Genomic DNA, 13,616 nt, shown 5'->3' with positions numbered 1-13,616 from the left:
TATCCTATTTATCGGTTGTCCTGTTTCCCCCTCCCCTGTTTATTGTACTTTCCATCATTTTGTTAAAATGTAAACCAATTTGATGTGTATTTTAATGTCGGTATAGAAAAGCTGTTAAATAAAATAAAAAAATAGAAAAAACTAGACTTCCTACCATGAACAAATCCCACATGACTTGGTAGCACTAATTTAGGTAGGACACACTTCAACCTGTTTAGAATTAACCTTGCATTTATTCTGATATCCTGGTTTAGCAGGAACATCGGTCTATGTGTCCTAGTTAATTTAGGATTTTTGCCAGGTTTAGGAAGAAATATTATAGAATTCTTAATATAGTCTGGCATAACTGTGGCATTAGTCATTGCTTCAAGAAGATATTGTAAAGCTACCCCTATATGTTCAGAAAAGTTTTTATAGTAGCAAGCATCTAAGCCATCTGGACTAGGATCTTAAAATTGTGTAAAGTCTTAATAATCCCTTGAATTCCCAAAGATGTAAAAGGTGCACTTAATGTATCTAGATCCTTTAGCAAAAGTTTCGGAAGTTGAATGCCTTGCATGAACTGATCTCTGCAATTAAGATCTTCTTGTTCGCTAGAATACAGTTGAGCATAAAACTTATGAAAAAGTTCACATATGTTTGATGTCATAGTATTAATACAGCCCATATCATCATAAATACTAGAAATGAATTTAGACCCATTTTGTGATTTGACAAAATTTGCAAGCAATTTGTTAGATTTACTACCATACAGAAAAAATTTACGATTTATAGCAAAAAGATTGTCCTGCTCTATGGTGCAGCAGATCATTCAACTCTTGTTGCAAATGGATATATTTGCAACAAGAGTGCCCCTTTGTGCGCCCCTTAGTGCAGCTCCTTAAGGCAGCTCTCTGGGAAATAGAACTAACGTCTTCATCACAAGAGCACTCACATCTGCCAAGCGAATTCCCAGTAGCGGTCTCTCCCACCCAAATCTCTCGCTGCGTTTTTCGTTCGCTCTCAGACAATCCTATCTCCCTTCCTCACTCGCCTGCTACCGTTATTGCAAACCATGATCTCTTTCGCCATCCCAATCATCCACAAAAGCAGGAACAACTCAGTAAAAAAACAATCCTCACCCTCACTCATGCAAAAAAGATTAATTCCAATTATGATCTCTCCATTGAACCAACTGCTAGGTCTCACACTTTTCTCCCTTACGCTTTTAAATGCTCAATCTCTCTCAAAAAAAACTCACCTCCTCCATGATTATCTCTTGGAAGCCCAACCAGACTTATGTGCCATCACAGAGACCTGGTTAAAACCAGAAGATATAGCCCTAATCAACCAACTTCCACTGAACTATTACGACTTCTTCTCTATCCCCAGACCTAAGAAAAGAGGTGGAGGTCTGCTTCTTGCTGTTGGGTTCGTGGACCCTTGGGCCGGTCGGAGCCAGAGGATGGATTGCTGAAGATGGTTGCAGTAGTGGCCCCGGCCGGGAGGCGGCAAGGACAGGCTGGTGGCTGGCCGAAGGTGGAACCCTGGGAGCCCTATGCGACCAAGGACGTTGGTGAGGAAGCAGGAGATGGTGGCGGTGGCACTGTGGTGAGAAGATCTTCGCCCTGGAAGCCGATCCTCCCCCGAGAGGAGCTCGTAGGAGTTCGGCCGCTGGGACTTAGGAGATTCACCCTGGAAGCCGGAGTCCCCCCAGGAGGAGCCCGTAGGAACCCGGCCGCTGGGACTTAGGAGGGCCCGCGGGGGCCTGGTCGGAAGAAGTCCAAGGTTGAGTGCCGAAGAGTCGTCGCTCGCCAGTCCAGAGTCGGGAACCAATGGATCACCGTAAGCCGGTCCGGGGTCAGAAGCCAGAGAATCAACGTAAGCCGGTCCGGGGTCAGAAGCCAGAGAATTACCGTAAGCCAGTCCAGGGTCAGAAGCCAAGAATCAACGCAAGCCAATCCGGGGTCAGGATCCAAGCAGGAGACAAGAAGCAGGAACGCAGCAACTGGATACAGGAAAACCTGGGAACCTCGTTGCAAGGCAGGGAGAGGATCTCGGTGCAGGGTTTAAATACCCTGAGCGTCTGACGTCATCCAGGAGGCAGTGCTGTGAGTTCCCGCGCTGGCCCCTTTAAGACTCGGGGCCTAGCCGCGGAGAACGCCGGCAGCCAGCGCGGCGTGGGAGCGCCGTTCTCGGGGCCTGCATGGCCCGACCGCGGCTCGGGGGAACCTGAAGATGCGGCGAAACTGGAGGGGAACCGCGACGGGGTAAGAGGCGGTCCGGGATCACAACACTTGCGGCAAATAAAAAACTAAGACTGTCGCTTCAGTGGGCAAACGCCTCCCCCCCTTAGAACTGGCCATCTTCAAATCTAACTTCCTACAAATTGGCCTCACCTATGCCCCTCCCGGCTACCTGGAATCAGACCCATCACCTTTAATTGAGCTCATAGCCAAACACATTAATTCAGACAAACCAGCCATCCTTTTGGGAGATTTCAACCTCCATGTAGATGAGACCCCTCGTTCACCTAGCTGCGAAACATTTATCAATTCATGGAACTTCATGGGCTTCAAACAAATTATCAACGAACCTACACACAAAGCAGGGCATACCTTGGATTTGATTTTCATAAATGAGAGCCTCTCCCCCTCATCTCACACAGTCTGCTCACCAATTCCATGGTCGGATCACAAGTTGATCTCCACTACTTTGAAAAACCTGCAACCTATCCCTGCTCAGACACAAAAGACCTCAATCCAATACAGGAAGTTATGTAACCCAGACACCCTCAGCAATCACCTGTCTTCCGAGTTAGAACAGCTCGACCTCACGGACGCAGACTCGGCCACTGCCTCATGGTCTAAAATCACTAAAAAAGTGGCAGACATCACCTGCCCATTAACCACAAAAATTCTACAATCAAATATAGACAACAGGAAACCGTGGTACACACCTGAACTAAAAACCATCAAGCGAGAACTCAGAAGCAGAGAACACCGTTGGCGCAAAAACCCTTCTGCAATTAACCTGATGGCATACAAATCTATTTATACAGGATCGCCATCCTCCGCACAAAAAAAACCTTCTATTCCCAAAAAATCCATCATTTCATCTTCGACCCGAAAGCGTTATTTTCTCTTGTTTCTTCTCTCACCAAGCCATCACCTGCAGCTGTTCCGGATGATCAAGCGGCAAGCAAAGCAGCCGAACTAGCCACATACTTCAAAAAGAAAATCTCAAACCTCATTACTACGCTCACGAACAACAATCTACCTCTCCCCCCACCCGCCTTTACTGCATCTGCACTTCCGAATACAAAATTTGAGACCTTCGAGCCTACCTCATCATTAGAGATAGAAATCATTCTCAAAAAGCTCAAACCAGCTTCACACCCTTTGGACACGATCCCATCCAATCTACTCATTTCCATACCTAGTACCATTTCCAAACATATTGCAGAGAAATTGTTCCTTAGCACAGGGCCATGTCCCTGACCCTCTTAAACTGGCTATCCTAAAACCTCTGTTGAAAAAGCCTAATCTTTCGCCGGACGACCCAGCCAATTTCCGCCCTATTGCGAACCTGCCATTCAGCGCCAAAATATTAGAAAGAATAGTAAATCAGCAACTCACAGAATTTTTGAACAACTACAAAATCCTCTCCCCTTATCAGTTCGGATTCAGGAAATCCTTCTCTTAATCACACTAACAGACACCATACTCTTGAGTCTGGACAAAAAACAACCATGTCTTCTCATTCTCCTCGACCTTTCGGCGGCTTTTGACACGGTTAACCACGCCTTTCTCTTAGATCGGTTATCGGACATTGGCATCAAAGGCACCGTCCTTAGCTGGTTCAGGTCGTTCCTTCAAAACAGGACCTACAAGGTCAAAATTAACAACAGAGTCCCACCCCGTCTGCTCTACTTTGGGAGTACCACAAGGTTCCTCCTTATCCCCAACCCTCTTCAACATCTACCTGCTCCCACTCTGCCAACTCCTCTCCAAACTAAATCTAACCTACTATTTATACGCAGACGACGTACAAATTCTCCTACCAATCACTGATTCATTAAACAAAACCCTTGACTTCTGGGATACCTGCCTCAAGTCTATAAACAGCCTCCTATCAAGCCTCAACTTGATCCTGAACAACAACAAGACGGAACTCCTACTCATCTCTCACGACGGAAACTTCACACTGCCCAACCCTCTCCCCGCAACCCTTCCTACCTTCTCCTCCCAAGTCAGAAACTTAGGAGTCATCATGGATAAACAACTGAACTTCAAAAGTTTCATCAACAACACGACTAAGGACTGCTTTTTCAAACTTCAAGTATTAAAACGATTGAGACCTCTCCTCCACTTCAATGACTTCCGCACAGTGCTTCAGGCAATCATCTTCTCAAAAATAGATTATTGCAATTCTCTTCTGATCGGCCTTCCTGCAAATTCTATCAAACCATTACAGATGCTGCAAAATGCCGCAGCCAGAATTCTAACCAGGACCAAAAAAAGGGACCACATCACTCCCATCCTGATGAACCTTCACTGGCTCCCAATCAAATTCAGAATCTTGTACAAAGCTCTAACCATCACCCACAAAGCTCTCTACAACATCACCCCGCTAGAGCTCAAGTTCCCTCTTCGACCACGCTTACCATCTAGGCCAGTAAGAGCAGCATATAAAGACACCCTCCAGGTCCCCCCTTAAAAACCACTTTAAGAAAGAGAGCCCTCTCATCGTCAGGACCAACATAGTGGAACTCCCTCCCGCCAGACTTCCGGCTCGAACATTGCCCGGTCACATTCAAGAAAAGACTCAAAACATGGTTATTCAATCAGGCCTCTGCTTAAATCAGATGCCATGTTGAATTTAAATCATTTCACTCTCCAGTATTCGTTTGACTTTCGCCAGCCTTCTCTAGATATAGACGAACACTATTGGTACATCTTAAGTTTCAATCCCAGGATCTTTGGCCAACACCCCGGCCTGAAACCAAATCATAGCACTACTAGCCTGTAATATATTTTTGAATTACTCCCATGGTTTGTTATTCAGTTTTGATCCTAGTTGTAATCCCTGTTTCAATGTAATTGCACTCTCTGAGGCACTGTTACTGTTACAATGTAAACCGAATTGATTTGTAACCTCTTACAAGAATTTCGGTATATAAAACTGTTAAATAAAAATAATAAATATATTGATCTTTAGTCATTTTTTAAGGTACTTCCAAGCCAAGCTTGCTTATTCCTCTGAACTTGTTTGTCAAGAGCTAAAATATTTGCCTTCAGCTTTTTCTTTTTAGCAATCATGTAACTAATAATTTGTCCTCTTACGACTGCTTTTTTGGCCTCTCAAAATAATATGGTTATTATCTTGGTGAAGCCGATTAGTATTTTCATACTGTTTTCAATCCTTCTATTAAAAAGGAAGGCAAATCCTTATCCTGTATTAAACTAGGATACATTTTCACAATAGACTGTCTAGAACTGTCAATGCCATATCTCCACTGACATGACAGTGGGCAATGGTCAGATATTATGGTTTCTATAAAAGCATTTTCAACCCTGTCAAATAATTTCTCTGAAACCAATAGATAATCAATATGGGTTTGTGCATCAAGAGTTCTGGCATAATGTGTATAATCACGGGCATTAGGGTGTAGAAGTCCCATATATCTATCAAACCCATGTTAGAGCAGAGAAAAGGAACCCCTTTATTTGGGCTCTATCATGGTTATCTTATTCTGTGAGTTTCTATTGAGATCTGATATGATATGATAGGAGCATCTAAAGATGAAATTAAAGAAATCAGCTGAGCAAAGAATCTGTGATTATATTGGTTAGGTGCGTATACTGTTAAGAAGAATCATACAGATCCCAAACAACTCCCCCAAGATATGTCTACGTTCTTTATCTACTATAGATTTCTCTAGTTTAAAGGAGACATATGTATTGCAACTCCCCGACATTTTATTAACATGTTTAATCCTGTATAAAAGCACAGCTCTCTGCTTCAACGGCAGGGGAGAAGAAAAACTGATACTTCACACATATCCAGCATAGCTCTCTGCTTCAACGGCAGGGGAGAAGAAAAACTGATACTTCACGCATATCCAACATAGCTCTCTGCTTCAACGGCAGGAGAGAAGAAAAACTGATACTTCACGCATATCCAGCATAGCTCTCTGCTTCAACGGCAGGGGAGAAGAAAAACAACCAATAAGGGATGAATAACATAGTCTGGGTAAAACAAATAAGCATGGGTGTAGCTTGCTTACTGCGGCGGTTACTACCCCTAACTAATCAAGCTTGATATTTCACTTGGATGCAGCTCCATCACTGCTCTCTACATCAATGGTGGGGGTGGAAGGGAAATAGAACCAAAGAGCTAAGAGAAACAGATAAGTATGAGAAAAAAAAAATGTGTGAAGCTTGCTGGGCAGACTGGATGGGCCGTTTGGCCTTCTTCTGCCGTCATTTCTATGTTTCTATATAAGCTATGGAGCATTTAAATCTCTGTAGGTGATTTAAGATCTTCTCCCTTTTGATAGGAGTGTCAAAACCCACCTCATTGCATGTTATGATTTTAAGTATATGTATCTTTCCTCGTTAACACTACACGTCTAGAAAAGTGAGAAACACTTTAATTAGAGAACTGGTTGTTCCAGCATGAGCTCTAGATCTCCAACAGAGGGAACTGCAGGTGAAAATTAAGCTGCCTGTGCACAACAATAGCATCACATCTACCTTATAAATGGGCTCTGACCGACGGCCCGCAAATGCGCAGTAGAGAGCAGCTCTATCGCGCATGAGCGGGTGAGCATGTCAGTCAGAGCGGAGCGTGACCTGCTAAAAAACATGGCACTGGGAGGAGCAGTAGTGGCGGCGGCGAGGAGCAGTAGCGGCATTGGCGGCGAGGAGCAGTAGCGGCATTGGGCGGCGAGGAGCAGTAGCAGCATTGGCGGCGAGGAGCACACGAGGGAGGGACCCCTGGAGATCTTCTGTGACTGAGGGGAAGGGGGAGGAGGGGAGTGACTGAGGGGAGTGACTGAGGGGAGGGGGGAAGGGGGGAGTGACTGAGGGGAGGGGGGACAGAGGGATGTAAGTGGGAAGGGTAAGAAGTTGTGGAGAAGAGAAAAAGAGGGAGTGGAGGAGGGGAGAGGGAAGGGGTTGTGGATCAGCTGAGAGGGGATTGGAGCGGATGAGAGTGAGGGATGGGATTGAGAGAGGTGGGGAGTGACTGAGGGAAGGGGAGGGAGGGGGAGGTGACAGTGAGGGGAGGGAGGCAATGGTAGACAGAGGGTGAGTAAGATTGAGGGGAGGGAAGGGGGAGTGACTGAGGAGGATGAGTGACCAAGGTGCATGAGCGAGAGGAAGGGGGCGAGGGAGAAAAAGTGTAGAAAGGTGCTGTGTTCGAAAATGGACTGAAAAAAAAATTTAATGTAGCCCGTTGTTACGGACTTAACGGCTTGTTGATCAATAAACAAACAATTGTGAAACATTTAGCTCAGTAAAATCCCACATTCCCCACTCACCTCACTTCATTTGCATAATCCCTATATCTGCTAATAAACCTCAAACATTCCCTTTTCCCCATCCCATTCCCATCCCCATCCCCCAAAAGTACAGAAGCCCTAAATTAAGATTATAATTCCTAATTCAGAAAACTACTCATGCCCATTCCTGCAGGAGGCATGGAGCCATAGTAATGTTTGAGTGCCACCTCGCCAGATGTAAAGGCCAAAGTTCAAATGATAATGCCTATGCAATACCCCTCTCAGCAAGGGAAACATATCTGAGTTTTCAAAAGTCCCATAGTGCGTAAGAAACAAGGGGAAATTAAACATACACAAGGTTATTTCCACCAAATAAGGCTATATGGCACGTACTGCAAACAAGTTTCATCTCACAGTAGAAGAACTACATAACGCTCCATTAAACAAACTATGGATAATGTGCCTGAATAAAAGTGCTTGCCATGCAGTGAAAAGACCATTACAGAGCTGCCGGCTCATCCACATCTTCCAAAAACTTTTAGAGGCTACAGGGGAGTCAAGTATCAGCATTTTGCATTCATGCCAAATTCTTAATTTCACTAGGTGCAGAGTAAATCGGATATTTCGATTTATTAACTGAGCATATAGGCATAAATTATTTCCTTTTCATAGACAACTGCCTGGGAAAAATTCTGAAAGAGTAGCACATTGTGATCTTTAAATGTGAACTCTTGATTTCCAGAAAGCAATATAGACCACATTTTTTCAGCATAAATCAGAAACTTTGCTAATACCACTCTTGGCTGAGAGTGTGCAGACAATTCAGGACCACACGGTGTGCACGTTTAAGTAGCAAATTGCCAGTCAGATCCTGCAATTTTAAGGCATACAGAAGCCAGTTTTGCAAAGTTTCTGATAGAACATTGCCTCCAGCACTGTCTGGGAAACCAACAACGTGCAAGTAATTCTGCTCCGAGTGGTTTTCCAGATAATCAATTTTGGCTTCACTTGCCGCTGCTATCTTTTCCAAATCCAGCAGTTTTCTCTCTAAAGCCAGGGGTGAGTTCTCTACTAATTCTGGCCTCCGAATCCTCCACCCTCTGTCCAACATCTGTAATGGAGGCTTTTTGGTTTGGCAATATTGATATTGTTTATATCAAATGTACTTTCCAAGGCTGTGACCACCATCATAGTCAATGTATCTATAGCAGTTTTGTCAAAGAAGGTCAAGTTTTCTGTCCATCGGCTACTATGCTTTCCGCAGGTTTGAGTTTGACCTTGTCTTTTTTTCTGATAGATTATTACAGTAATTCTTCAGCACACTTATGAAAATAAGATATTGAGACAATAAAAAAGATTTGTTAGGGGATGGCATCGACGTTCCAAGTCAACACATCTCACTCAGCTCACCATATCACGTGACTGCCATGGAAGCACATTTTTAAAAAAATTAAAAAATGCAGAGCTGGTTTGGGGAAAGAAGCTTAAATTACAAAATTATAAATTCATACATTGCCATTGATTCTGCTATGATCCCCATTCTATATTTCTTTTTTTTTTTTTTTAATTTATAGTTTATTATAATTTCTTCATCATTTTACAGAAAAGAAATAAGACATATTGATTCACAAGAATAATATTTAACATAAATATCCAAAACAAACAACCACATTACCTTTGTGAATAACAATATCAAGCCCTCATTAAGGGGAGCCAAAATAAGTAACTAATATAGGAAATTTTCATAATTACTATGATTATTAGGTGCATGCCTACTTTCAATAACCAGTATTCCCCCATACTTAGGAGTGTGGCCCCAGTTCAACCACCCTTGTCTAAAAGAAAAGACTCCAAATGAGAAGGATCCAGAAATACAAATTTATTTCTTTGAAAAGTAATTAAACATTTGCAGGGAAATTTGAGATAAAAGGTAGCCCCTATAGATAGAGCCCTTTGTCTCAAATCTAAAAACTGTTTCCTTCTCATTTGGGTCTCTTTGGAAACGTCTGGGAACGCTTGTACTTTCTGACCACAATACATAACATCTTTGTTTCTAAAATAGTTCTGAAGAACCAGATTCTTTTCACTCTCCAAACTAAACGTAACTAGTAGTGTAGCCCTAGTTTGAATATTATCATTAGACGATTCTAGAAAATCCGTTAAGTTGGGACTAGTTGGTATCAAGCTATCAAGCCCAGCCTCTGAAGTCACTACCTCTCTTTTTCTAACTGGTAGATAATACATCTTTGATATCAACAAATCTTTGACTATTCCCAATATTTCTGTTACGTATCTTTTAAATAGCTCTTGAGCTGACAATAACCTAATACAGGGAAAGTTCAAAAGTCTTAAGTTGTTTTTCCTTGTTGCATTTTCCAGAGTCTCCATTTTTTTAAAAATCATTAGTGAATCTTTCATAAATACTGTACTTGTAGCTTGTAGTGTATTCATCTGGGAATCATATATTTCTCTAGCACTCTCCAATTGTACAATTCTCTTATTATGGTCCTCTAAGCGCTTCCTGGTTTCCAATTCCAGACTGGTGGAATGAGCCATGGAAAGAGAAAGCATTCTTTCCATTTTTGTGACCACCCTCCATACGTCAACCAGGGTAATGTTATCCGGTGGTTCAGCATCACTTTCTATTTCAGTCAAGCTACCTATCGGTAGCAATCCCCTCTCATTATTAGCTGAAGCACCTTCCTGCATCCCTGGTGACTTCCCTCCGGCTTCTGGCGATTTTAAGGCCAAATTTGGGGTATCAGGATTCTTACTGACCCCCATTCTATATTTCTAAACTTGTCTAATTATACTTTAGGCTTTTTAGACTGTTCAATTTAGTTAAAAGTATATTTCCTGACATTATCACAGTCTCAAGAAAAGCGGGTATGAATATAAGACATTGTAAAATTTGGTTCGATAAGCCATGAGGATCACGCAAACTTGAAAGTGTGCCCGGATATTAAAAAAAGTTGAGAAGCTCTGCTATATACCATGGGTTGATATCCATTTACATGCAGGTGAAAAATACAAAAAATCCTTTGTAGAAGGTAGATATAATTAAGTGTTCAATGTGAAGTTGTGTCGAGTATTAAAGGAAATAGCACTTTGTATGATACCATGTAGACGATTTTTGAATTTTTCTGAGGTTTGGTTAATCTTTATGGTGGCAGCTACACAGGATTTTTGTTTCCCTTCACTTTTTTTTTTTATGACACCATAACTTTTGACATTTTCAAATGTGTATAAAATAAAATAATAACATGAAAAGCAAAATATTAGGCAGCAATCAATAATATAATATATTAGCAGCATACAAAGATCCCCCTCTTCAAAAACGGATCTTTTCCATTAAACTGCTCTTGATGGTATCTTTCAGAATATTTTCTCCATGCTTGGTCAAATTTGTAAATTTTCTCTAAGATTTTACCTGTGATTGCTCTCTTTTCCATGGAGCAAAAATTCTAGTTGTTTGGTCAGAACCCACAGTGATTATAAACTCTCCTTCTGGATCCCACCTGAGGTCCTGCACATTGTTAAAATGTCCCGAAATCACAATCTCAGGTGTCCATTGACCCTAAAAACAAATCAAACCAAGTTGTACATAAATAAATTACATCTCTGAAATCAACATATATAAATTTCACATTCAGCAATTTTATCTACAATATTCACTATGCCTAAACAGAACAGGTTAGCAACAGAATATTAGCATGTTAAGATTACAAACAAATATTTATCCATCTTGCTACTGTTCTCAGAAAAATCTGGTATTTTTTAATAAAATAAAGGGAATCACACATATACATATATATACATACATACACATTAACTATAAACAATAACTGAGACCCTCAACCTCTCCTCACAAAATGAGAGGAAGGCGGAGCCCTCAACTGGAACGCTGTTACAACATGAATAAGAAAATCTTCCAAACCAACAAGCAACTCTGCACCAGTTACATACTGCAAATATGAGCAGGTTTTCCTGAATGCGTAAGGCTCTACACTGATCTGCGGTATTCCAGGAATGAAAATTAGGAGGTAAGAACCAATTTTCTTTTCCTATTCATACCCCAGATCAGTCCAGACTCTTGGGATGTATCCAAGCACCCCTAACTAGGTGGGAATGTGATAAACCCTAGGGGTGTGCATTCGGATTGACCGCATTAGTAAAACGCTACTCATATTTTTTTTTAACTTAAAAAATTGATTCGACATAAACGATCGGATTTCCCACATATCCAACATAGATATGTTGGATATGTGGGAAATCGTGATTGTTGAGCCAAAATAAAAATATAAACCCCCCCCCCCCTCCTTAATCCCCCCCCCCCCCCCCCCCCGACTTACCACAACTCCCTGGTGATGGAGCGAGGAGTGAGGACGCCATTTCTGCAATCCTTGGCGAGAAGCATGTGACGTCGGCGGCACGTCGAGTGGCCCCCCCAAGCTGGCCAAAAGTTCTTTTTGGGCCGAACGAGCCGTCCGAACTCGCCGGGAATCACGTGACGCCGGCGTCACTCGACGTGCCGCCGACGTCACATGCTTCTCGCCAAGGTTTGCAGAAATGGCGTCCTCACTCCTCGCTCCATCACCAGGGAGTTGTGGTAAGTCTGGGGGGGGGATTAAGGAGGGTGAGGGGGTTTAAATTTTTTTTTTGCACATATGTACATATACCCAACTCATTGGATTTTTTTTATGTCCATATTGGCCGCAAGTGGGACCCCCTTTCGGACATAAGAAATATGAACATAAAATTTTGCTCTGCACATCCCTGATAAACCCTGTTCACAGTACACTCTCTCCAAACCCTGCTGAGTCCGATGCCCAACCATCAAGCCTGTAATGTCTGGTGAAAGTGTGTAACTACTTCAAAGTATCCGCCTGACAGTTTTCTTGCAGAGACATCAGGTGACATTCGGCCCATGAGGTTGCCTGCACCAAGTTGAGCCCATGGACCCTCAGGCACTGGCCAACCCCTGCAAATGTACACTGATGCAATCACCTCCTTCAGCCACCACGCAATAGTAGCCTTGGAAGCCTTACCCCCCCCCCCCCCCCCTTCCCTGGTCCATTCCAAAGCACAAAGAAGTGATTCGATCTCTGGAAACTGTTAATCACCTTCAGAAGTTTCAACAATGCCCGTTGCAATCCAACAAAGGAGGTTCCCTAGCATGCAGCATGGACAAATCCAAATTTGGAAGCTCCACTATCTAAGATGAAAGGTAGAAACATCCTTTGGCAGAAAAGAGGGCACCGTGTGCAACTACACCCCGGTCTCTGTAATCTGTAGAAATGGATCTCAACAGGATAATGCCCGAAGTTCTGAAATTATTCTGAAAAACAAATCACTACAAAAAAACAAAACAAAAACTATTGTCAGGTTTAAATCCTTTAGAGATACTTCTTCAGTGGTTCAAATGAAGCATCACACATCACCCTCAGAACCAAATTAAGATTCCAAGGACAACATCTTCACTGGAAGATGAAAATATCCCCCCCACCCAAAGAGAACAAACCATGTCTGAATGTGAGGAGAGGCACACTTGCTGCACCTTGCCCCGAAGATAGCCTAAGGCTGCCACCTGCACTCAAAGGGAATTTAATGCTAGACCCTTTGTAGAAATGTCAAAATATGTAAAACTGAAACTTGAGTAGGCTGAACTAAGTCTCGAATACTTTTCCACTCCATAATACAGGCCAAAGGTGTGGAAAGTCTTCTGGCTTGCAGCAAAATCACAATGACTTCTTCAGAATAACCCTTCCATCTCAAATGTTTCTTTTCAAATGCCAAGTCACAATACAGAAGCGATCCACCTGATCCAAAAATATTGGATTCTGACAAAGCAAACTCAGGTGGTGACCAAACCTTAAAGGCCTGTCCATCGCCACTTTTACTATATCTGTGACTGGCCAGTCCGAGGCCAACAGAATCACTTTGCCCAGGTGTCTATTCACCTTAACACCTTGTCCACCAATGGCCATGGGAGTAAACACATAGCGAAAGGATGCTGGGCTTGATGGACCCTTGGTCTGACCCAGTATGGCATTTTCTTATGTTCTTATGAAACCACGGTAGAACCAGTGTCTATTCTCTCTACTCCATGCTCCCACCTGCGACAAAGTGC

General features: G+C 42.7%; 1 protein-coding gene across 3 annotated transcripts in view; it reads right to left on the bottom strand.

Annotated features, from left to right (window-relative positions):
- Window positions 1–13,616, bottom strand: part of ELP2 (elongator acetyltransferase complex subunit 2) — a 751,239-nt gene that overhangs the window by 347,535 nt on the left and 390,088 nt on the right. For all 3 annotated transcript variants that reach the window (XR_003854643.1, XR_003854644.1, XM_029589989.1), the window contains exon 12: window positions 10,917–11,063. Coding sequence is in view for 1 of the 3 variants with exons in the window: in XM_029589989.1 (XP_029445849.1) it covers window positions 10,917–11,063 (147 nt within the window). In the remaining 2 variants the exon portion in view is untranslated. The remainder of the gene's footprint in view (window positions 1–10,916; window positions 11,064–13,616) is intronic.

Source organism: Rhinatrema bivittatum, chromosome 2, assembly GCF_901001135.1.
Source record: "Rhinatrema bivittatum chromosome 2, aRhiBiv1.1, whole genome shotgun sequence".
Classification (NCBI taxonomy): Eukaryota; Metazoa; Chordata; class Amphibia; order Gymnophiona; family Rhinatrematidae; genus Rhinatrema; species Rhinatrema bivittatum.
The sequence above is the reverse complement of the archived record's forward strand: the minus strand, read 5'-3'. Positions and strand labels throughout refer to the sequence as shown.